Source organism: Aulostomus chinensis, chromosome 10 (genome assembly GCF_037954235.1).
Source record: "Aulostomus chinensis isolate RoL2024-O1b breed Wild chromosome 10, RoL_Achi_v1.0, whole genome shotgun sequence".
NCBI classification, from domain to species: domain Eukaryota; kingdom Metazoa; phylum Chordata; class Actinopteri; order Syngnathiformes; family Aulostomidae; genus Aulostomus; species Aulostomus chinensis.
This window is the reverse complement of record NC_141329.1, coordinates 22,541,187-22,567,338: the sequence shown is the minus strand read 5'-3', so window position 1 is coordinate 22,567,338 and position 26,152 is coordinate 22,541,187. Positions and strand designations below refer to the sequence as shown.

Genomic DNA, 26,152 nt, shown 5'->3' with positions numbered 1-26,152 from the left:
TGAAGCAAACACTCAACTCATTTTTTAGTGACTCCCAGACAGCTCTGCAAACAAGCTCAGTGATTGATGATTAAATTCAAAAAGTTCAGGCTTGTTTAAGATGTATTTCTTATTTATGTAATCCAGATTAGCACCATCGTCAGGCTGCTGGCTGCTGCTGCTGCTGGTGGGTGTCTTCTCAGTTATTGTTCTCTCACATCTTGTGCCATCATCTGCCCTGTCATCATTTGATTACAAAGACTAGTTGAATTTAACAGACCCCCCCCCCCCCCCCCCCCTGCTCCCTGACTCCTCAGGGTGCTGTGGAGGAGGTGCTCTTTTCTTCATCTCTCACCATTGCCTGACTGGGTATTGAACGTCAGGGACCGGCTCTGCCACTTCATGTGCCTCTCCTGCTGCTGCCCTTTACCGCCACACGGGAACAGAACAAGCTGAAAGGTCGAGACATCCAGTTCCCTCACAAGGTAAAGTTGTTGTCTTTTCTTTTCTTTTTTTTTTCTTACAGCAGGATATTCTATCTGCTTTTTTCCATGTTTCACGGGATCCCATATTTATTTGTCATTAAAAAACATTTTTGTTGAAGTGTAACAGTTTGATTACACCTAAGAAAACATATACTTTAAAATTAGTGTCCTTTTTAATAATCTTGCGGCAGTAACGCAGAGTTAAACTTCCCTGTCAATGTTAGCACTGCAACTAACTGTTATTTTCATCATCGCTTCATCTGCTCATTATTTTCATTATTAATTTATTCATCATTAAGTCAATAAACTAAGAACATTTGAAAAATGCTCTTCTCAAGCATTCCAGTGTCTTGAGGTCAGAAGACTAAGGTGATGAATTGATTATTGAAACACGAGTGATATTGTGATGGATTTCTTTTAAATGGCCGATCAGTGATTTTTGCTGCAAAACATGTTGCTGAAATATGCTCATAATTGTAAACTGCAGATGTCAAACAAACCTACTATGAGATTATTTATAATTCAGGAGAAAATCCCGCAGGTCGGGTCTGTGATGACTTTTCTCCATCTGCCGCTGCTTGTTGAGACTTTCATTCTTGGTGTGGCAGCATGCCCTGGACCAGACCCCAGGTGGAGCTCCACGCCGGTGGGGCAGAGGCCATGGAGCACTACAATATAGACGACCATCACTACGAAGGCTCCCTGTTCCCCACCTCCACCCTCATCCCCGTCACCGTCATCTGCATCCTCATCTTCATTGTCGGGGTGACAGGCAACACTATGACCATCCTCATCATCCAGCACTTCAAGGACATGAAGACCACTACTAATCTCTACCTGTCCAGCATGGCAGTTTCTGACCTCATCATCTTCCTCTGCCTGCCCTTTGACCTCTACCGTCTGTGGAAGTATGTGCCCTGGCTATTTGGGGAGGCGGTGTGTCGCTTTTATCACTACATTTTTGAGGGTTGCACCTCGGCCACCATCCTCCACATCACGGCTCTGAGCATTGAGCGTTACCTGGCCATCAGCTTCCCCCTCAGGAGCAAGGTGGTGGTGACCAAACGCAGGGTGCAGTACATCATCCTGGCTCTGTGGATTTTTGCCCTGGTGTCTGCAGCACCCACGCTCTTCCTGGTTGGAGTGGAGTACGACAATGACACGCATCCAGACTACAACACGGGTCAATGCAAACACACCAACTACGCCATCATATCCGGACAGCTGCACATCATGCTGTGGGTGTCCACCACCTACTTTTTCTGTCCGATGCTCTGTCTCATCTTTCTGTACGGTTCCATCGGCTGCAAGCTGTGGAAAAGCAAGAATGACCTACAAGGCCCATGTGCATTGGCAAGAGAGAGGTCACACAGGCAGACCGTCAAGATCCTGGGTGAGCAGACTTTTTTCACACTTCCAGTTCAGAAGATGCATTTCATGTGACTCTCAGACAGAAACCAGGACTCGTGCTGATCTATAATAGAAAACCACATGTAAGCACTAATAGTACAACGCCCTGGAGAGGCCGTAGAGAGAGAAAATGTATATAGAGGCCACAAGATGGAACTTGATCTGACAATGTAATTTGATACAGTTTTCACAATTTCTGGTCATCAGATGTTTCTAACTCCAATTTGTGGTGATTTGTTCACACAATTGAATGAATCTGTGGCAACAAGATATAAGTCTTTCCTATGCTTTGGTTAATTTGAGGCAGTCGAGTTTTGAAGAACATTTGTCTTGTGGACACAGTTTTTTCTTCTCTCTCTCTCTCTCTCTCTCTCTCTCTCTCTAACCTCTGTGTCTATCTTACACGTTCCGTTCTTTTCTTAATGCTCTTTTGAGTTCAGATTGACAAACCGTTCATTTCTCAGCAAAGGTACATATTTCCAGAACGCATGTATGTACTGTTAGCAGCAGCTGTGACTCAGCGTCTGACATTTTCAATTTTCAGTTTAACTTGTTCACAATGATCATCTCTGAACATTCATGACAGCTTGAAGACATTTCAACACATCGGGAATAATTTTTATCGGTTTTGACTCGCCACCAAATTCAGACAAACCAAACTTCGTACATAAACACTTGCTTTTCACAAGCAAAAATTATGATTTTGAGGTCTTCGATCGCAAATTCAACAGTTGTTCTCATCATTCTGTGAGCCTTTATAGCTCATTATTGAATTTAGTTTTGCACGTATGAAGAGGAGAAATGTGTCTGTTGTTGTTGTTGATATCAGCTGGTTCATGACTCTTTTGTTAATTATGTCCTGGCTTCATTTGCAGCTCAGGGAGATCATGCTGGAAACCCTGTTTAACAGTAGAAGCCTGCAGTCAGGCCAATATTTATCACGATATTATTATGATTATATTTACCATCAAAATATCTAATCATGGAGCTTCTATTGGGATATTAATGACATTCATTACCTGAACACACACTGCACAGAGCTCACGCTGTCAGACTTTGTACCCACATTTGTTACATCCTAAATTGGATTGTCATCAGAGGAGTCATAAATCAAGACTAATGGAAATTTACATGCTCTCGTAGTCCAATGCCTTTTTAATCTTCCACTTCCACAGCTCAAGAGTCAGTGAATGAGGCTCCTCCCGTGGGGCAAGACCTAATCAATGCTGGACAAAACTCTGGGACATCTGGGAAGCCACAATGCAGCTCCTCCCATTTACAATTAACTTTTCACAAATAATTAGAACAGCTATGACTCTCTTTTAATGATTGAATTAAGATGTATTAGCCTTACAGAGAGCTGCCCCCATCACACAAATGGATGATAATTTTATCAGCTGTGGCTTTGTGATCAATACCGGTGACTGGGTGACGGAGGTTTTTGGCATTCAAAGGCTAAGTAAAGCTTTGTTCTTTGCAAATGTTTTCCCATCAGTGGAGGTTTATGCTGGCTAGAAGCGCTAATTAGCTCTCTCACTTATGAGAATGGGACTTCTCTGATTGGAGGTTGTCGTCAGTTTTCAAACCAACGTGGTCCAATTCTTGAGGGGCCCAGTTCCCAGGAGGCCTGATTACATAATACTATATAATGCTGTATATTCAAAAACATACCCTTACATACTGCACACACTGTACATGCTATTGAATTTAGATCACAAGCATTTTGATGGATTTACAGTGCTCTCCAGTTTTGTATTTTGTGAATAAATTATTGCAAATCTTAAGGGTTAGAAAAACAATTAACTCTCTCATGTGGTTTAAAGGTGTACAGCAGGTATATAAATGCTATTTTAGAAACATGGAAGAAAATCACTCTGTGTGTGTGTGTGTGTGTGTGTGTGTGTGTGTGTGTGTGTGTGTGTGTGTTGTGCATGCGTGTGTGTGTTCGTGCGTGGGAAGTTGTTTTGATGTTACAGTAATTGCTGGAGGTTGTTAATGAATGTCAAAACTAATAATAGACCATAAGTTACTTAAAGAGCCTGGAAAGTAATCAGCCACTCAGTATGATGGAGTAATAAACCTAACCAGTGTAACATGTCAAAATTTCCCCAAAACATCCTGTATGTTTTTGTGTATTGATCCTTGATGTCAGGTAGTTACACAATCAAAGTTTCAACGATATACAGTATATTTAAAAATTGAGTCATGTGGTCAAGAGGAGGATTTACACAAAAAATGGCAGAGGGAACAGTTTCATCAGTTTAAACCTTATTTTAATCCACGTTCTCATGCATCTAACAAAAGAGGGGACATCTGAACAGACCCTTTATTATTCACACATGTCAATTCATCTCATCTAAATCAAGTAAATTTATAAAAATATCTGACAATTCCTTAAATTTCAATGTAACTGAGCCCCTTCTCCTCTCCTGGCTGTGTCTCCTTCAGTGGTGGTGGTCCTGGCCTTCATCATCTGCTGGCTGCCCTACCACATCGGTAGGAACCTCTTCGCCCAGGTGGATGACTACGAAACCGCCATGCTGAGCCAGAACTTCAATATGGCCTCCATGGTTCTTTGCTACCTCAGCGCCTCCATCAACCCAGTCGTCTACAACCTCATGTCTCGTAAATACAGAGCTGCAGCCAAACGCCTCTTCCTGCTGCATCAGCGACCCAGACAAGCCCACCGCAGCCAGAGACAGCTCTGCGTCATCGACCACATCTCCACCCTGAATGAAAGCCTGACGGGGGTGTGAGGGGCATCGCCCCAGCCCTCTGAGCTGAGGTTTGATGGGCCCACCTCCACCCAAAGTTGAGGAGCTCAAGGAGAAACTGAGACATTGTTGAAGATGTGCAGAGAAGGAATGTTGCTTTTGATCGTTGAGGAGGGAAAGCAGTGCTGAGCTTCTGTTGCACTTCGTTCACAGAGACAGGACGGGAATTTTAACCATTTCATGCTCAGTTTTTGTGTCATGAAAATATTAATGAAGTAAAAATGTGCTTTTCAGGATTTGTTTACAGTACTTATTCTCTGTGTGCTCCTTTTCAATCCATCCATCCATTGGGGGGGGGGGGGGGGGAGCCTATCCTAGCCGACATTGGGCAAGAGGCAAGGTTCACCCTGGACAGATAGCCAGTCTGTCACAGTGATTTTCTTCCATTCTTGTAAATTAGCATTTATATACCTGCTGTACACCTTTGAACCACATGAGAGAGCTAATTGTTCCCTATCTAAGGATTAAATGGCCACTAATTAACAAGCTCAATCTCATGAGCACAGGTTAATCGAAGTGCGGGAACAAGTTTAATCAAATTGTGGGAAAAAGTTGCATCTTGTGGCTTTAAAATAATTGTTTTTGTCCTCTACGACTGTTGTGGGGCTCAAGCGCATCTATCTGCAGCTTGGATTGAAAACCTCAGCGTCTACGACAGATTGAATTACGGCTCATTGGAAGTGTTTAATTGTCTACGATACTTCCCAGTGTGAGACTGAATTTTAGTGTGAGATTGAATTTATTCCGATGAGAATTGTTAACACAAGGTTTGCTGGTTTTACGAATCAAGAAAAAAACCAAGCAAACCAATTTGTTGTGGGCCATTGGTTGGGCAGATGTGATACTGCAGTGGTGCGCGTGTGTGTGTGTGTGTGTGTGTGTGTGTTTGTTTGTTTGTGTGTGCGTATACATTTGCATGTTCCCCGGGAACAGATTGAACGTGACCTTGATAAAAGCAGATCAGTATGAAAATGGGGCTGTTTTGGTGTGTACGTGTTATCCAGAGGCCACCTGAGCCCTCAGGTTTTGGGGCTTCGTACGTGCCAGCAATCACACATAATCTGACACGGTTATTATATTACCTGGGCTCTGAGTTGGATTTACGCTGGCAGCCCACATCCCTGCATCACCATATTCAAAGTAATGGCTGCTCTAAGTGAATTTCAAAGAGGCAAAAAAAAAAAGAAAAAAAAAAGCTATGAGGTTGTCAGCAGAGGCAAGAGCGTATTGCTGTTGTTGCATATTCTTGACACCAGTGTACAATTCTTCTTTGATGTTTTCGGATTAGAAATTGTGCCCTTTTTGCTCTCTGGTAAGTAAAGCTATAGAATTATTCATAGTGAACAATGTCCAATCCTAAAATAACCTCAATATTTTCAGTTTCTGTCTGCCCATACATCTTGTTCTTTAAAAGGAACTGTCATGATCTTGGCCATGAATCACTAGGCCTTGGTTTGCACAAATACAAAGAGACAGTCAGTCACATTGGGCTGACTCATCCTCCTGACACTTTTCTCATCGAGCCATTCATCTTTGCCAGATGAGCTGAATCTATGAGTACAAGCTCATATCCCACAGACCATCCTGCCATCACTCGGGGAAAGATCAACAAGCAGCACCACTCCTCTGTTGCTTATTTTCTATACTGATAATGAAGAGAGTGGACTGTGTCTCGAGCTGTCGGCACCTTCCTCAGACCTTTGCGCCTCCTCAAATCCTTCAACATTAAAATATGTAGTTTGCTTCTCTTGACTCTGTTTTGAGTTCTCAGAGTGCCTCAGTCTACTGATTCATCCGAAGTAAAAACGGAATTGTTGCACCATTATATCCCATGCGTACTTGCAATGCTATTCTAGATAGATGAAAAGCTGTTTTCGCCATATTTAGGTGAATATCTGTTTACAATAATAATGTTATGTCATAGTTTTGTCTGTTTCATTTTGGAGCTGTTAATGATGACTCTGTATCATTAAAGAATTACACCTGATAAAATCATGCTTCATTTATAATTCAAGCCCAAACATGACATTGCAATTACAAAGTATGACATTCATATGCATATTCCCTTGAACTATAATGGCTGCCTGGTTTTACAGCTTGTTTTCATTTGTATTAATCTCTTACTGACGATTATTGTGAAGTCTTAAAGTTGGAATGCAGCATTTTTGTCTCCGTCTTCTGGCAGAAAAAAGTATTACAAGTAACTGGTGATGGATTCAGACACAAACTTCATGTAAATGCAGAGATTTACCCGTCGGTGATGAGCTTATGGTGAGAGCTTGTTTAGCAAGGGCTTGAATTTTAATAGATGCTCACCTATGAAATATATGATGCACTACAGCTTCAAGTTTCATTACATGTTTAGAAAGCATGAAGTGACCTTGCTCCACCCTGCGTCGGACATTTCCTTTCATTTTATGTCCCAGACGGTTCACAAAGGTCCTCCACCCCTTTACCTTCAAATGTTCCGGATGTGTCTCATAAAAGAATCGTTCAAGCCGCTTTCTATTTTTATGCCCCTGAATCTTCTGGATATTACAATGACCAACACTTTCAGCCTTTTAAGAGGAAATTCAAGACTTATATATTTAAGTGGGCGTTTAATGTAATGTCAAGCCATTTATTTTTTTACACAATTTTTTTTATTCCATTGATATTTAATCATCGATTTGTTTCAGTTTAAAAAAAAAAACTACAACAATTTATTCACTGTTGTTTATTTTGGCATGTGACACACTTCAAGTTGAATGTTTGTGTGAAAGGTGCTGTAAAAATAAAATTGAGTTTATGGCTCCCTCGGAAATTGATGTAATTATTTTTTTCACCAGAGGGGGGAGCCAAAGTGTACTCTTGTCAAGAGAAAACTGTGAAGGTCACGTGTTAGTATGGGCAGCATATTAAGACTTAATGACAAATTATACAATATCTTACATTTCCTGATCTTCTTTTATTTCACGCAAATGTTTACTTCTATTAAATTCCTCTGCTTGTTTTCCTCTGTAAGAAATCCTTATCAACTTCCCTTTGCAGCCCATTTCCACAAATTATCAGCAACACACATTCACTTCCTGTTTGGCTCCTTGCCTGCTGGTCTATGCATGCTGTCACAGGAAGCTGCTGTTATGTAGGAGAGTAAATCTGTAGGCTCTGTTGGCCATCTTCGCCTTGTGCCTTCTTCCCGCTTCTCAAAAAAAAAAAACAACCCTGTTCTCCTCCACCTGAATGTAGTACTGAGATGTTTCAGCCGTGATGATAGAGAGGAAAGATGATACTGAAAGGTGCGCATCAATTTATGCCGTGCACATGAAAGGCTGATATGGTTAATCGAATTCACCCCTGCAGCTGCTGTGGCCTGCCTCACTTTCAGTCTTGTTGTCTCAGCTGGATGACAGTGAGATAACAAACACTTACAACCCAGCAGGAACTCCCACAGCGAATCCTAATGGAAGTAAGAATGATAATAAGCTTCATCCATAATGCTCTAATCACCTCATCCTCGAAAGCTTTTAGTCAACAATCCCCATTGTTTAATGAAGCAAGTCTTTCTCCAAATTCCCTGAAATCAAGAAGCTAATTTACACCTAACAGCCACGAAGACTTGTCCATGACCAGTGTCAATATTTAAAGCCAATGGAGAGAAAATACACCTCCTCTACATATAATAAGATGTTTGTCTGTCTATGTGAAAACTTGCTTTTGTTTTGTTTTTTGTTTTTTTTCCACAAATAAACAAAGCACTGTGTAGGTAAAAATCAATAATTCAGGTTTTGACGGTGGTTAGAATTCATTTCTCATGCCGTTTTCCTCCACTGTGCTGTGGCCGAAAGCTAAAGTGAGCAATATTGTGTGATCAATATGCCACCAGGAGAAACATTAGATGGTTTCTCTCTGTGCTACAAACCCTTCCGCTCCTCCTCCTTCCTGGCAGTCTTACATAAGAACTCCGAAGGAGAAAAAAAAATGACTGAAACATATAAAGTAGCATTTATATGCTTGTCAGCTATGAATTTTATGGGCTTGCATCCCAGGAAATGCAGGAAAGATGGAGCAACGTGAGAGATGTGCCGCACTGGAAGAAGTGTAGTGCATTCACACGAGAAAATCGTTTCGCTTTGGTTTACCTGAAAGAATGGGATGATCTGGGATGAAAATCGTATAAAAAGAAGTCATATGAATAAAGTGTTGCACAGTCTTCTATGGAAGATGAGATTAGCAACGTTTTTAATCGTTTTTCATGCAATAACGAATATATTGGGAAAGAATCCAGATGTATACTGCCTAACAGATCTTAAGCAAGACTTTGCGATCATTCAGAAACACACAGGTTATATTATCCATTTATAATTGCCTCATAATTTAGTTTTAATAACATGTAGAATGTTGCCATAGCAACTCTTCTACACTCACATAATTCCCTAAACTTTTATAAGCGTGGACATAGTGATGATGGAGCACCACTACAAAACGAAACTCTATTATCATTATCTAATTATTATGCTGATTGGTAACACTAGACAGTTTGAACAATGCCAGGATAGTGTCACCAAATAGAATTTCAGAAATAAACATGTTTAGGCCGGCGTCTGACTGTAATTCAGGTCCCAGGTGGGTTTCCTCCGGAGTGTCATTCGAAGGGTTTGTTAAGCGTTCTGAGGTTTCATGGGGCAGAAAACGACACCGCTACGCTCTGCAGTCTGAAATTTCAAATATGTCTCACCAGCACATCTGCTCATGTTTCAGTGGCTGATGTAAGAGCAGGTGTTTCCAATCTAGCTCAGCAGAACGCGGTGACGTCACATTTGGTCACAGTAAAAAAAACGAAACAACAACAACAACAGAACCCCTGCCCCCGGTGGTGTCGTGCTCTAATTGGTAAATATTATCTTGCTGTGGTTCTCAGGCCAAATTTATAGAGAAAAGAATGTAAAGATGTTGTTCATTCAGTTGTGTGTGTGTGTGTGTGTGTGTGTGTGTGCATATGTGTGTGAGTGTGTGCGTGTGCAATCCCCTCACATTAATATATTACCATCTAATGCGATCCATCTCTGTCGTCAATGCTTCCAGTGCCAAGATAACAGGGTTCAATGTTGACTGACACTGTCACAGAGGAATAATTTTATGTCTAATACATAAAGGCAAGGCAGCACGGTGGTGCAGTGGTCAGCACTGTCGCCTCACAGCAAGAAGGTTCCAGGTTTGAGCCCCGGCTCGGGCACGGGATCTTTCTGTGTGGAGTCTCCATGTTCTCCCTGTTCCTGTGTGGGTTCTCTCTGGTACTCCAGCTTCCTCCCACAGTCCAAAGACATCAAGTGGGGACGAGGCTGATTGATACTCTAAATTGACCGTAGGTGTGGCTGTGAGTGTGAATGGTTGTCTGTCTCTATGTGTTGGCCCTGTGATGGACTGGTGACCTGTCCAGGATGAAGCCCGCCTGTTGCCTGAAGGCTGCTGGGATAGGCTCCACCCCCCCCATGACCCTTAACAGGATAAGCAGTAGAAAATGGATGGATGGATGGATGGATGGACAGATGGACATACAGGCAAAAAAACGAGAACTTCAATACAATATTACAACCATCCACAACTAACTCAGTACTACAAATGAATCCGTACCCCTGTAAAAGTTTAAGCGATGACTGAAAAGTTCTAAACTTGTCCTCAGACACAGAGGACTAATTATTCACATGTCAATCACTTGAAGGTCAATATCAGTCAAAGGATCAGAGTCAGGGGGACGTCTGTCCTGGTTGTTATTCAGGAGGATGTGAAATGGGTGGAAAAATCCCATCAATAAAAAAATACACCGGACAGAAAACCCTGAGACTCCGATGTTTTTGGTGTGCAAAAGGTTCCTGCAGATCATCTATTTGTTCAGACATTTATATTTGGTTGAACATGTGGGTTGTAGTGTCATATATAAATATAAAAGTCCACACGGTGTTGTCTTTTAATGTTGATGTTTGATTGGATTTTAGCATAATTATCAACTCAACAGGGTGGCACGGTGGGGCAGTGGTGAGCACTGTCACCTCACAGCAAGAAAGTTCTGGGTTTGAGGCCCCGCTCGGGCACGGGGTCTTTCTGTGTGGAGTCTGCATGTTCTCCCTGTTCCTGTGTGGGTTCTCTCTGGTACTCCAGCTTCGTCCAACAGTCCAAAGACATCAAGAGAGGACGAGGCTGATTGATACTCTAAATTGACTGTAGGTGTGGCTGTGAGTGTGAATGGTTGTCTGTCTATATGTGTTGGCCCTGTGATGGACTGGTGACCCAACCAATAAGGAAGAAATTCTATAAAAAAAAAATGCGAGTAAGATACAGTAATTTTGCTTTCTGGAGAATGAGTTAGAAACTATGAGCAAGACTGTTTAGGGTGTTTGACTTTCTTATTCTCTGTCTGCCAGGATTTTTTTTTTTTAATCTTCATTTTATTTTGAAAGTCTTCAGAAGAAGCAATCGTATTTTAATCTGGAAAGCTTGACGGCTCAGAGGACACAACAAGCGCGTAAAAGTCGTCCACTCCTCCTCCTCCTCCCCCTCCTCCTCCTCCGCGTCCATGAGGCTGATTTGGCTCCAGATATAAACACAGATCTGCTGTCTGTCTCCACTGAGCTCCTCCGTCTCCTCACAGTTTACTCCGAGAGGCCGACAAACAGAGAGAGGCAGGAGGGGAAGAAGTCTGGCACATTCCCCAGGATGGAGGTAACAACTCTGAACTCGGTTTTCTCTACTTTTACATCACTCGCGCAGATGTTGTCATCATTTCATGAAGTTTGTGCATGTGATGTGTACATGTACAGGTATGAGGTGGTTGACTCCTCTGTCCTGGAAGTGCCTTTATTCTTTTAACATCAGATTGATCAAAAGCACATTTTCACGACAGCGTGTGGCTCACTTTGTGGTTTAAAAGTAGGTTTGTGGTTGTCTAAGAAGAAAGATGGAAAGGAAGCATCTGTCATGAGTTTGTTGAGATGCATGTTAGGAACAAGTACTTTCAGTGTGTTTCATTTAAATTATCTGTTTACTTTCAAGTCTATAATTTAGATCATCAGCGGTTCCCCACCCATGCAGTTTTCCTCTCTAAGCCCCAAACTCTCCTCTGGACTGGGTTTGAAGGCCTCCCTGAGTCTTTCCACCCAGTCTTCCTGCAAGCTTTTCCTCACAGGTTTGTGGCCTCCTCCCTGCAATATAAAGCAGCTCCTTCTTTACATCATTCTCAAGTATTTAAAGTCATGTGGGGAAAAGGAAGAGAGGAACGCCCATTTTCCCCTTGCAGCACGCAATGGAGCACGTTAGTAATGTGCCACACTTATACTTAAATCACCCACACCCTTGAAACTCAGAAGTTCTTCTGTTGCCAAAATGAGGAAAGCAGTTCTAAATAAATGTGTATATTGAATATATTTTTTTGTAGAATAAACAAGTTCAGTTGTCATGTAACTCACATTTTTTTCTCACATGAAGCTTTTTCTTTTCGGACGGAATGTTTCAATTGTCTTTACAAATCAGGTGGCAGCTTTTGCTCATCACCTCATGAATAATAAAGCCGGGAAGACGAAAACAGTTGGTACATGTAGAATATCCACTGTCTTTGTGTCAAAAGGGATTTTTGTTGCATTTCGCTGACGTATGGTCTTATCACATCAGCTTTGCTGTAATGTTGCTGTGTGGAAAGATAAGACCCGTTAGTCATGTGAAGCAGCTATAGAGGAACTGATCAGCTGATCAGTTGAATGCTTCTGGGATGAATTTGTGGATCGCTAACGGAACAAGACATGTGACCTTGACAAAGTCCAACAAACACTCAACTTCTCCCTCTCACTCTCTCTCTCTCTCTCGCTCCCTCACGTGTCATTGTTGACATCTACCTGGCACTTGTAGTTAAAGTTGTTGTAATGTTACAGTGGTCAGCTCAAAGTTTCTTGATGTATTTTCTCAAGGATGTGGGAAACGACCTGGATATGTTCCATCTGTAGAGCAAAACAGTACATTAGTGTCTCCTCCTCTCCTCTCCTCTCCTCTCCTCTTTTTGTGCTCACGTTGCATCGATAACACCATGAATCAGCTTACTAGTTTACAAAGGTTACTTAAAAAACAACAACTTTTAGCTCAAAACTTTCCATTTCCTGAACGTTCTGGGAAGATCTCTCAGTTGGTGTAAGGGATGCTGTATTGTAACTTTCCGGGAACATTCCTGGATGTGCAGAGTGCTTCAGAGATTAGGGAGGCGTAGCTCAGTAACGTTCAGGTCATATTCAAGGTGGTCTGGGAACATTTAGCAATGTATACATGTGATGTTCCAATTGGCTTTGGAGTTGCGGCAAAATCCTAAGGGGAATGTTTTCATATAGCTGATAGAGAATCGTATAGAGATTTACCATAATCTCTCAGTTATGCCTCATTGTGAACAAAAAATGGAACCAAAATGGAACAAGTCCTAGCATCGCAGGATACTTTAAACTGCTGGAGTAGTTTTTTTTCCCCCAAGTGTTGGAAAAGGTCTTGAGAGAACATTGTGCAAAATCCCCAGAACTTCCTCGTCTGTGTGGGTTAAAATGCGGAAATTCTGAGAAATTTTGTTGACTGTGTTGAAATCTCTGGCTCCTCACACGCACGCTTGTATGAGAGTGTGTGAACACGCACGTTAGGGTTTAACGTGTCGGGATGTGGGAGTAGAGAGGTGGTCGGGGTCTCCCTCTGGGAAAACAGCAACACGGCTCCAGGAGTGGTTATTTGGTATTGCCTTGCCAAGCATGTGCTGAGCACATTTATGATGTAATGCATATAAAGTAAAGAAACCAATAACACAGCCTGAACCAGCCAGATGTTTAATGAGTTTCCCTCACAACAGTATATCATTAAGCAATGTTGCACTGTAATTATGACAAATATGAAAAATAATTATACTCCTACAACAACTTTTACTGCATAATAAGGTGTAGCTCATCCACAAACCATATTTCCCACCTGAAAACCAATTTATTTGTGTATTTAATTGAGTTAGATGCAGGTCCATATCATGACAATTAGTACCAAGTATAGAGCAGAGAAGGAATGACCCTTCACCCGAAAATAATTCAGCACTTTTGAACTTCCTGTTCCTTTGTCTTAAAGTCAACAGGTTTTTTTTTCAGGTTTTTTTCAGTTACTGTCAATGGAATAAGGTCAGTGGTTCACACAAGCTTAAGAGTTGTTTTTTTTTTTTAATTTTGTTCTATGGAATAAAGCAGAAACACAAAGCTAATTATGATGAAGTCACGTGTCCGTGGCAAATAGCATAACGTTAGCATTGTACTTCCAACAGTTGCATTTACGCCACATAAAGGTCATATGCAGCTATGGCGTAAGGTATGGGAAGACCCAACGCACAAGCTTGAGTGAGGCTTTAGCGTTTGCGTCTTATTGGCTCCTCAGGAAGCAGCTGCTCCTCTAATCAGAGGTGAAATCAGGTCGCTGTTTTGCACCATAATTACATGTAGTTGGAAGTGGAACATTTAGTGGTTTAGGACAAAAATATCTTTGCAGCATGTGAGAAAGGCAACTGTTGACATCATTATATCAAACCTGTGAATTACAGAGAGTGATAGTGCGTATCCACAGCTGGTGATGTGTGGTAAAGCTGCATTCAGCCTTGCATAAAAAAAAAAAAAAACGAAAAAACAAAAACGCAGCCAACGACTCTTGGTGGACAACAGTTGGACGATGTATCAAGAACTGAGCTGATTTTGTGGTTAGAGGGCGACTACACCAAGGGTTCAGTGAAGGAGTCCTGAGGAGAATTACATACACAACCTGTGAAAACAGGTGTAAATTTCACTCCCCGGCTCTGGTGCGAGTTTTCCAGAGTCCGATAAAAACAAGCCTGATGATGTCATATGCATCTTTAACGAGACTTTTTTCTGTCGGCAGTCTCTGTAAACTGTTTAGGGTTCAAAACAAAAACCGTGAAATGCATTTGGCATTTTTGTCAGGCCTGGAGAGTTTTCACAATGTGTTGAACATCTTTTCAATGTAAATAAAACTGCATTCCTTCACAGCGAAAATGCAGCTATGTTCCTTTCATGTAATGCAGTCATGTGTGACCTCAAAGCTAAAATATGACGTAACAGCTCAAGCATGTTCTGTAGAGTCGACAGTATGGCTGAAGCATTCGTTTTGCAGTAGATGAATGTTTTTGGTGCCATGTGGGAAAGTTTTATTTTCTCCTTTGTTGTCTGTATTTACATCTCCTCACTGACTTCTCTCGGAGTGTGCTAGCGCGACAGCACGGCTCACTGTACCTTTATGGCTGCTCAAATGGTTCATAAAATCTTATAGCTGTTTTTTACTACAGTGTGCTGGTTGTTGTTGTTTTTTTAACCTTGTTTTTTATCTAATTGACAAAGATTACTTGCAGCCCTCCAACTACGCGTACAATGTGTTTTCTCTTTGCTATCAGGGAAGAGGCTATGTCAGACGCTGACCCCCTGAGTGGGGCGAGGAGATAGCCAGGGTGGGAACCACTGAGATCAGAAAAGTGAACACTATGATCTCGCAAAGAGAAACACACAAGCTTTTCAAGAAGCATATGGCATCAATGGATGGATGTAGACAAAGGCCAATTTCTTCAAATATGAAAGGAAAACTGATAAAGTTTGAAGAAGTTGTAGAGGCAGCCTGAGAGGTCAAGCATATTGCATTTTTTGGTTGCAAAAATGCAAGATAAGCCAGGTACTGAAAGTGGAACTACAAAAATCAATATTATCATGACTTTATCACTTTCACATCTCCCTGCAGAGCTCTCACTGCCACGCCTCCTCAACCACCCGCCTCTATTTCTGGCATTTGGCCATGTTCTTTATTTCCTTTTTTGGCAGAAAGGAGAGCAAACAATCCTTCCTACGAGCTGTGTGGAGTCTCCAAGTGCCATTTTGTCAATGTCAAGATTATTGTTGTTGTTTTTTTTAACCTAAGTGAGCAGTGTGGTGTTTCCTCATTTAACATTATTGCACTGAAGCAAAAATGACTCACTTTGAAAAGGAATTGATATTTTTAGAGGCACGGACTTTAGGTCATTGGCTGGTGCTGCGTTGATTTAGATGACTTATGAACGGGATTGCAACCTCTCCAAGTAAAAAGTCAAGTAAAAGTAAAAGTCCTGTCCGCCATAATAAATGCGATATTTCAATGCAAAAGGTGTATTTCACCCACAAATTGGTTTCTTGAGCTCACAAAAGTGTTTTTGTCCCCTTCCTGCATTGCTTGTGACTTCAGAATGCAGAAAGAGCCAGTTACATATATTTAGCTTGAAGCTAATGAAAATAAAATTTTAAAAAAAATGAATTGCAGTTTGATTTGTAATTTGAGTGAACTTTGTTGATGGGAAATATCTCTGCTAAAAATTGCCTTAGAACCACTGCGAAAAAAATCCTGCAGGGTTGTAAGTGGATGCTAGAATGCGAACTGTAAATGTGAGCGTGCTTCATTTTTTCACAACGATGCTTAAAGAAACGTCGAAAGGGGAGTTTTATTGAGTTAAACGCACCGGAGCAACAGATGTCACAGTGCTTGAGCGGTGATTGTAAATACAAGGCCACTCTGTCAACCCCCTATGTGAGGACCATGACCTTCCCACAATTCCCATCACTAACAGATGATCCCAGAGGATGGAGCGTCCCAAGCCCTCCTCGGATAAACAGATGCCAAACACAGTGGCATTGATGCTCTGCAGGACCTGGAAGATATATAAAGCAAAACACCATGAAGTCATCTATCGTCTGCTGTTCAGCCTCCACACCAGCCATATGATCCACTGTCCAGATGTTTCGCCCGATCAGAGTGGATGAGAATACCAGAACACCATAACAATCCCCAACAGATTCTTGTATCAAAGTGAGTCTTCTCAGTGATGCAGAGCCCTATTAAATCTGCTTGAATTTTTCCCAGATTCCAGTTGCTGTTGTAATTTTATCTGTGTTTTTAATGATTAAAGCCCAGCAAATATCGGATTGTCAAGTACTCGTACATAGGTGTATTAAAGTGTTATTTTTCTGTGTGATTGGGGATAGGACTTGATCAGCAATTGCTTCTTCCTATTCCCTTTCGGACATGGATATGATACTGGGTCTAACTTAGTGACTACTGATTGTGTCATATATGTTTCTGACTATTGAGCTGAAATCACTGTTCTTGTCTTGTCCGACATAAACTGAAACTGGTGACTGGTTGGTGTCTTCATCTCACATAGACATTTTTTTCAGAATTGCATCACGTCTGTGGGCCTCAAGAATGCAGAAAGAGGCAGCCAGGTATACTTAGCTTGAAGGTAATAGCAACTGGTGGCTAACTACAGCTACAGCAACAAAACAAAAGAAAAAACTATCTAAAAACATTCATGTAAAATAAAAATATGGCTTTTTTTTACATGGTGTATACATTGCTTTTAATGGCTCTTCACTCATTGTGCTCACAGTGGAGAGAGAAAATGATTCACTCTATCCATTACAGCCTCTCTGATGGCTGCTGTGTGTGTGTGTGTGTGTGTGTGTGTGTGTGAGCTGAGCCCCACCCTCAATGAAAGAGTGGTAAATGACATCACAGTTGAGTCTCAGCATTGTTTTCTGTTTTTATTCAGCTCAGATGAATAAATTGCATCCACATGATGTCGTGCAGGAACTTTCACAGGAAGTGTTCTCTGAGCTGTTTACATTTTTCTGATATCTTTTCATAGTCATTATTCACTCGCCAGTACTCTGCCATCCCATCGCACCGTGGCTCAGATTATCTTCAGCGGCCCGCAGTAAAATTTCATCATTATTTGTCAGTCAAATTACAATAGAATCTGTGGTGCACTCATCAAATATGAGGAAAAGGCATTTATATAATCTCTGTGGAGGGCTGCCCCTTTATCAGTAGGTTGCTGATCCTGGGTCATTTTGATTTATTTGTCTTCTCTGCAGGCTTATTACTTTATTTCATATTTATTTCCCCGCTCCGGGGCACTAGACCATGTCTGCTGGACCTCTCTTTCCCCCGAGTCAGCAGCAGCTAAGTAGAGGAGCGTGTTCATTTCTACTACATCATACACACTGTGAGAAAACATTTAAACACAGTGCCATGAGGACAGTGGGGAGGTGAGAAAGTCTAGCCAAACCATGTTGGCAGACAATCAGTGGGCGCTTTCTTCCCACTTTGTAGGCACAAGATTTGTAGACTGAAAACAGTGTCCACGCATGGCTCATCCCTGCAACAGCTGTTCTTTCACGTGTTTTATTGGTCTTCACTTGCACCGATTTGTAAGATGTGAGGCTGACCGGCAAGAGCTTATGAGGATTAAAGCAGAGTCGTTCCTAGAGAAGGGTTAAAGATCCAGGGCCAGGCATCATCTTTATCAGCTCCATGGTACATTACATGGCCTGTTGCTCTCTGACTGCCCCTTTTATATCCAGCAGATATGTTTGGGTTTATGAAGTTGTATCATGTGCTTCTTTGCCTCTACCTCTGGAAATGGGACTGACAGGACAGAGACAATAGCGGGCTTTGTATGATCTGTTAGTCTCTATGTTCTTGTTCCACATCTGCTGGTCATACAGAAAACCTCGTGTCTTAATCCACAGATCAATAGGGTGTTGTTTGGGGATTAACTGTTTCTGAACCAAACTGAGTTCACCGCAGATGCACTTGTTTTACACGCAACATTTTACTTCACTTTTAGATATGATAATTTGCACTGTCAGTCATACTGGAGGCTTTTGGTAGTAGTGGGTCAAATACCTGCTTCACTGGGACAGTCATCTTTAGTAAGAATACTAATATATGCATGTACTATTGAAAGAGGAATATTGCGAGGTACTGTATAAGTCACTTCAAAGGCTTCCTGAAGCGTATTTTTTTTCTAGCTGGAAATGCCAGGTGTTTTTCTGAAGGTGCAGCAGTTTTGCAGCTGAGACCCTGGGGTTGCTATGCTAACACCGCAAAGTTTAGTTTAGTTTATGAGGGATTACAAGGTACAGTACACTCTTTGCTCTGGATGAAATAAAGAATGAACAACACATGATGGACCTGCTGGTCTGTGAGTTCATGAAACTTTTGTGGGGCAAGAAAAAAAATTAGCCTTTGTCCTGCCCTTCCTCCACTATGATTGGATGAGTGCAGCATTTTACCCAGAGTTGAACTGCTGCCTTTTATAGCATCGCATCAAAAATAGCATTTATGCTCACCTCTGAAAAAAGGCTTCTGGGGCCCCTTTACATCTCTGGTCTTGAAGGTCCGTTGTGGATTTTGTTCATACCTCCTCCATGGGTTTGTTTTATTGTTTGTTTGTCGGTCTTTCAGCAGGATTATGCATAATGGATGATATTCCCAAGTATGAGCAAAATTGCATCTTAACTCAAGGAGGATGCTGCTAAATTTTGGTACAGATCTAGAGCAGCTTTTCAACCTCGGGAGGCAGGGCAGCAGGTTGTCCCTGGCAACCACAGTCATCCATGAGTCGTGTCTACATGTAACATGATGCAGTGAGGTCTGTTTGCCCAACCAGTTCACCAATGGCCTGGGGATTCAAACCTCCAATTCATTACACTTCACTATACTGGGTTCTCTTTGATACCAGATTTTTCTAAGTATATTAAATATTTAGCTTTTTTGATTGTTTTATGAAATAGTGGTAAAAGTCTGATGTTTCTAGTCTTTTCTCTAGTATAGTCTCTTTATGTAGCTAATATAAGCGCCATCCAAGCTTGGATTTACAGAGAAGTGTATAAGTGAAGAAGAAGTCAGTTCATGCATGGCTGTTTTTTTTTTTGTTTTTTTTTGGCGTTTCCCCAGGCCAGTTTTGAAGAGCTTCAGTCACATGGGTAAGTCATGCTCTAAGAAGCTCTTTTTCATAGTTTCCTTGTTTAGACATGCTCCATTGTGCTGTACTCAAGATTACAGTATGTTTCAGATGTGGGCTAGCATATCCAGGGACACTCTCTCCCAGGAGCAGAGCTGAACTGTGATCCAGGGCTGCCTGCATGGCTTTTCCCAGGACTAGAGCCCCAGAAATAGTTTGCCCTCCTCTGCTTTGTAGTGAACCACAGCTTCCCACTCTTCCAGAGAACTGGGGGTCCCAGCTGACTAAAACATACACATAACTGATAACCACATTAAGCCCTTGTTTGGTTCATCGTGAAAAAAGACGTTTGCTATGGAATCTGTGGTGAAAAAAAAACAAAATCAAGCAAAATAAATTAAGGACATTGTTGTTAAAGTACATACAAACATTTTGTGTGCTTTTATTTACATATTTATGTTTTTTCACATCTGTGCATGATGCAAGGGTCAGAGATGACGATTCAACCTACATTTTCCATTTTTTAAACACCAGTAATTGCATTTACTACTTAATCTACTGTACACATTGTATCTTTACTGTATGTTCATTTAACATGGTAGCACTTTTTTTGTAACTGGGCCAGATTTTCCATTGCTTGATTGATCTGTGGTGTTCATGCAGTTTGAAGGTCACAGTACCCAGAATTCCAGCGCCCGGATGATTTGTCTGCAATTCTGAATGGCTGCACAGTGTGAGCCAAGAGATGCATGCAGAGAGACTATCAGAACCTTTTCAGTTCCATTGAACTGACGCAATTTCTGTTTTCGGTGCGGTTTGTATGTTAGCAGGATAATAGCAAAATTACTCAACCATTTTTCAGTACACTTGGTCAAGGATTGTTGCTCTGCCTGAGGAAAAATCCCTTAAACTGTGTACTGTATTATGGATGTTGGTGGAGGTCTGATTTGTCTGAAATCCTGAGTGTCAAGTATATCTTCCATTTGTGATTGGCCATATTGTTTTGGATGTGAAGCAATAGTACTGTCATTATAACACATTTCAAGAACGAAATATATAACAGTACTTTTAAAAATGGCTACAATGAGCCATGCTAACTCGATATCCTCTATATAAACTTGCAGAATATTAAAACAACCAGTCTGTTTGTGTATGTGTGTATGTGTGTGTGTGTGTGTGTGTGTGTATTTTGTAACAGCCTAGTGTAGTGTGCATTTAATGATGGTAAACATATAGTAAATGATGGTGTGTAGTATCACCGCATTCTGACTGACAGGCTCTGCTCCCATGCAATATGCAGTAGTTCTGGAAACAGATACTGTATGTTGGAATCAAGTCTATTAAGTTATAGCAATTTTGACTGCTTTATTGAGGTTCATCCTTGAGAAAAAAAAACAACTGAATGTCTGTCCGAGTGCTGGGAGAGGTTCCTATGATGTGTCATTTAAATCTACACCCAAAACATGAGTGGTGAACAGCCAAAGCTCAACTTCCTTCGCCTGTGCTGAATGAGCCATTTGTTTTTGAGGGACAGGAAAGGGTTAAACAATTCGAGGTTATAAAATAATAGCACGGTGGTTGGGTGGTCCCTGGTGATTATTGTTTATCACGGATGAGAAAAGAGCTCAGGAAAAAGGCTGGGGTTGTGGATTAGGACACAGAGAGAGCATTAGCTGAGGCTCTGTAGAGCTCGCTGATACTGGAATACATTTGGGTGGAGGGAGCAAGGTGATGAGCTCATGGTGAGAACAAGGGGGGAAAAAGGAAATTAAAGCATGTGATTAAAATTTGGAAAGTGTGCATCTGTGAAGCTTTGGGAGATTGTTGATGTTTACATTTCCATGGGTTACGGCCCCGGCCCTGAGGGAGAGAATTGTGAGTGCACACCTAGGAAATGTGACAGAATTGGCAGATGTGAGGAGAAGCCTGAGCTTTTTAGTGGTCAATAAAATGGAGTTGAGATGTGGTAGGAAAGCCAGAGTCAGAATGGGAACTACAAGCAATTAAACAACTCAAATCAAGACAGGAACACTTCAGCTTTTATGGGAAATACATATTATTCATCATTTTTAGAGTAGGGCAAAGACTAGCAACCCTCTCTGGGTGCATTACAGAGCTACAGACCACCACTGGGCAGCTTACTGCCAGTTAGCTTAGCTACAATGAATACTAGCAGTGAATTAGGGATGTGCTTTTGTTCTCTATGAAAATAACTGTTTAATGACTTTGGAGATGCTTTCTCTTTATTGCCCAGCTGCTGGCATTAATGTACCCAAGCTAATTATCTGTGAGGTTCAGAGTGCTGTAATATATAGAGGGAAGGGTATTGGCTTGTTAGGCTCTAAAAATAATAGACAACAAGGGTATTTTCTAAAAAGTTGGCGCATTCTTTTAAATGGTGATACGATGCATGAGAAACAGTCCTCTCTGGCTGCTTGCATGTATTAAACAGCTTCCCATCAACTCTCCAGACACAAAAAGACCCTGGAAAACAGAGAGAGACTGGCGTTTTTAGACTCGCTTGTACTTTCCAGCCTGGAGTAATCAGCCAACTTATCACTTCAAGCAGAGATATGAGGAGTGAGGTAATGGTCATCAAAAGACAGGATGGAGGAGGGACGTTTGGCAATCAGCTCAGCAATAGTGGGAGAGCCTGAAAGTGAAGGGGCCAAAAGTGATAACAGAGTGAGGCTGTCAGGACACGGCCTTCCTGTCACAGGCAGTGATATTGAACAGCTGTGGTGGGAAGGGAGACGGGCTCTTTTTGTGTTTGCAAACCCACAAAATCAGCTCTTTAACTGCAGCAGTGATGAGTTCCTGCATTAAGTGCTGATCACACTACTTTTGTTTTTGTTTTGCATGTTCACCCTCCCTGCTGTGTTTCCAACCCTTTTCCTGTTGAGGTGACGGAAGTGAAACACGTTTTTATCTTAAAAATATCTCTTTTTGCTGTGAAATGGCTCTTAGCACATGCCCTCATTTACAAACGCTCAATACCAGGGGGTTTTATGCTGGCTCTCCTTGCTCAGCAGGCCACACCCCTGAAATAATATTTTTCCATATTTGTGGTTCATCTAACAGGGCAATGCACACCATGAAGTATTACTTTTCATTCAAACCCAGCTGTCAAAGCTTTACACCTCCACAGAGGTAACTACATGAACATGACTGCAGCTCCCTGTGAGTCTGCACAGTACAAGTAGATGACAGTAGTTTAAATGATGAATGAAGGAACCTATACTGTGTGAACGTGATTGAAGGAAATGAAAAAAATGCAAGAAATCCATCTGATGAGACTAGCCACACTGTATATTTTGAATATGTGCCATTCATGCCCAAACTGTATGTCTGAATGTACCAACAGTTTTTTTTGTTGTTTTTTTTTAATTTGGGAGTTTTATGGAATATATTTCTCTTCCAGAAGGATTCTCCATCCAAGCCTTCTGTGGCTGAGCTGGCTGGAAGGTTCAAAGGTCATATTCTACCGATGCCCAACACAAATGACGAGGTAACACATGTATTCCTGTCTTACTGTCGTAAGTGTGCAGCTAACCTTCCATCTATCCATCCATCCATTTTCTACTGCTTATCCTGTTAAGGGTCACGGGGGGCTGGAGCCTATCCCAGCAGCGTTCGGGGAGAGGCGGGGTTCACCCTGGACAGGTCACCAGTCCATTGCAGGGCCAACTCATATAGAATGTATATATAATATTTCTAGTTCCTTCCTTTCTCAGGAACTAGAGGACTCCCTTTTGTGTACAAAACCTCCCCAGCACAAATAGTAATATTTTTGCAGTTATATTAGTAATAGTAGTAGTAATAGTAATAGCACAATTTTTTTTAAGTGGTAATAGTAATAGTTTTTGGTTGAAACTGCAGATTTGATCTATTTCTCCTTTTCATTTGTAGTTGCCGTTTCGAAGAAAGCCTCCATGTTCCCTTAAGCTGCAAAACCAAAAAGATGACCTTGAGGAATCAGATGTAAGTAAATAGACTCAAACTTGTTTACTGTACAGTTCCATTGCGACCACACGATTTCAAAACACTGTTGCCAAATACTCAGTCCATGTCTTATTTTTCTTTGGCTAAGGCTTTGTTCAAGTTGGGTTTGTTGCTGTGTGCACCACTGTGAACACTGCAAATATGCACAAGTTATTCTCTTCAGTTATATTATGTGCTTGTAAGAAGGCAGCATCACTGAATATAAAAATTAGTTTTCATAGAGAGACTTTGATGCAATCAGGCATACATTTTTTTGTCCGGTCTGATTGTGTTCTCCACAGAAAACCATCGTCTCGCCGAATCCCTTCAAAATTAAAATGAAGAACTCATCCGTCATTGAGAAACTGCAGGTTTGTGCATCTTGCAGCATTTGAAAGCTGAGATAAATAGAAACTCACCAACCGCTGCAAAAGCTGATCACTTAACTTTACCACAGAGTTGGGAGATATTTAAAGCATTACTGCCACCTACTGGATAGTTGAAGGTGGCACCTGAGATGTTCAATTAGAAAAAAGGGGAAGGTCCTCTTGTCCACAAAGGCACAATCAGCTCAGATTAACAAGCTAATAGGATCATGGGCCACTCAGCCTCTAATGAGGCGAACCTGCCACCCTCACTCCTCTAGTAATTCACACGGAGGGCAGCCATGGGACAAAAAGGCTGCCGCTTCTCCCTCTTCCTCTTCTCCCCAGTACAGGTAGGACCTGCTCCTCTGAACTTGCTCAGGACTTTGATTCTGACTCTCTGGGGGGTAGATTTTAGAATGAAGTTCTGGCAAATTTTGTCTTTTCAAATTAGGAAGATGGCTGGCACAATACAAGCAGGGCAATGTTTGTACCAGTAGGATATGTATGTGTGCGTGTGTGTGTATATATATATATATATATATGTATGTATGTATAATGAGCAGAGTAGGCCGAGGAAGCGATAATGCATTAATTGTGAGTGTAAATCCTCCCAGCTGTAGCTCTTCAGCTCTTTCCATCCTTTCAAATAGAACCTACTGTTCATTGTTTTATTCCTTCAGTCTTTGTATGTAAATCTTGTTTGAAGTTGCAGACGTTACCAATATAAAACCTTAGTGTTTTAGAATGAAGTTGAACACTTGAACACAAAGGACTAAAGAGATTAATGGCTTCAGGATCTTCCCTTCCCCCTGCAGGCCAACCTTGCTCTGTCACCAACTGCTCTTCTGCCTTCACCCAAGAGTAGCGAAGTGAAGCTGCAGCCAGGACCGCTGTCTCCCACCACTCCCCGCAGCCCCCTGAGCCCCACCCTGCGGCCCTCACAGCTGTCCAGCGAAGACGAGGACCCTGTCAGCTTCGACAGCCCTCCTGATGGCGCCCCGCTGCTGAGCATCAACAAGGTAACATATGGTCAATCTATCTATGGAGGATGCATTTGGGCAGTTAATGTCAGCATGTCCCTTTACAATCATATTTTCCAGATCATTTGCATTGATTCTTGGACAGATTTATACACCGATATTTCATTTGCGTGGGTTTTACGTCACACAGCATGAGCTGTTGGCACATTGGTGCTCCTGAAGTGTTTCCCACACCATTCGCTGAATGAGCCGTGATGTCACAGCCGGACACACGGTGCTCGTCCCAGCTGACGTGTTTCTCAGCAGGTGTTATGTGTCCTCAGTTTAAGCAGTCTTCAAATAAGCTGAGGAAGATTGCCCTGTAGTGCATGAGAGCTATTGACAGGATTGAAGACGTAATCCCCTTAGCCTAGTTCGTGCCCCTGGGTAGCATTTATGTTGTGTTCTCACGCATATGCCTGTAAGATTTGGTCTGTCCCCACAAATAATTGAATAAATATTGGTTGTTGAAAATGATGTTCTAAAGTCTCCGCTGACTCACCTCCTCTCATCTCGAATCTGAATCACAGACTCGTGCACGGCTGTCGTTCAAGAGGCGCCCACCCACGAGACAGCACAGACGGTCAGCTGGAGAAGAGGCAAGAGCATGTGGAAGTGGTTTGTCCCCATGTGAACTTTACAGCCCCAAAGAGAATGGGGACAGGGACCAGGTTTTTGTCAGCCTTGGAGAGGAGGCTGAATACAATCAGTCGGTCAGTCTGAAAGAAGCCGAGGAGGAAGAGAAGAAGGAGGAGGTCAGAGACTCTGAAAAGACAGAGAAAGAGACTGATCCAAGTGAATGTGGAGATCCAGAGGAGAAACAGGCAACAGAACAAGTCCAGACCTCAGAAGCATTGGAGAAGGAGCCGTCAGAGCCCTGTCCTGTCCAGCAGACAGAGGGCCTCTTTCAGACTGAAGAGGAGCAGGAGGAGATACCAGGGTGAAAAACCTCAAGAATTGTAACTTTTTATCCGGAGAAAAAAGAAAATGTATAAATAAGTTATTTTGTGCTCTGAATACGAGAACACTTTACTCCTCAAAGAGTTCATCTTTTTAAATTACCTGCTCCTTTTTTTTTTTTTTTTAAGTCCCTCTGTCACCCTCTGCAGGCCATGTAGAGTGGTGCAGGAGTAAGTCCTGAGACCTGGAAAGGAGCTCGCATCAGTGCACCCCACAGTCTGTGGGTTTTTACCTAAACACCTGAAATGAAGTCATCACAAGCTTTAGATATTCCAAATTGTTTTTCTACGACATAAAATTAGAGATTCACCAGTTCATATTTTAATACACTTTTTTTTTTTTTTATTCTGATACACATTTGTTTTTA

The 26,152-nt window shown here is 41.8% G+C and overlaps 2 protein-coding genes across 3 annotated transcripts; both read left to right on the top strand.

The window, feature by feature from the left end:
- The first annotated feature begins 403 nt into the window (after window positions 1-403).
- Window positions 404-4,630, top strand: mlnr (motilin receptor). The gene is made up of 3 exons (XM_086216476.1): window positions 404-464; window positions 1,073-1,857; window positions 4,323-4,630. The coding sequence occupies exons 2-3, from the start codon at window positions 1,074-1,076 to the stop codon at window positions 4,628-4,630; spliced, it is 1,092 nt and encodes a 363-aa protein (XP_086072602.1). The 5' UTR covers window positions 404-464; window position 1,073.
- Window positions 4,631-11,126: 6,496 nt separating this feature from the next.
- On the top strand, window positions 11,127-26,083 carry LOC147254904 (capZ-interacting protein). 2 transcript variants are annotated; one of them, XM_086216478.1, is made up of 6 exons: window positions 11,127-11,347; window positions 22,882-22,965; window positions 23,367-23,438; window positions 23,741-23,809; window positions 24,622-24,825; window positions 25,356-26,083. In XM_086216478.1, the coding sequence occupies exons 1-6, from the start codon at window positions 11,342-11,344 to the stop codon at window positions 25,767-25,769; spliced, it is 849 nt and encodes a 282-aa protein (XP_086072604.1). In that variant the 5' UTR covers window positions 11,127-11,341; the 3' UTR covers window positions 25,770-26,083. The 2 variants fall into 2 exon arrangements, with proteins under 2 accessions (XP_086072604.1, XP_086072603.1); XM_086216477.1 differs by having other exon boundaries at window positions 22,879-22,965.
- The last annotated feature ends 69 nt before the right edge of the window (window positions 26,084-26,152 follow it).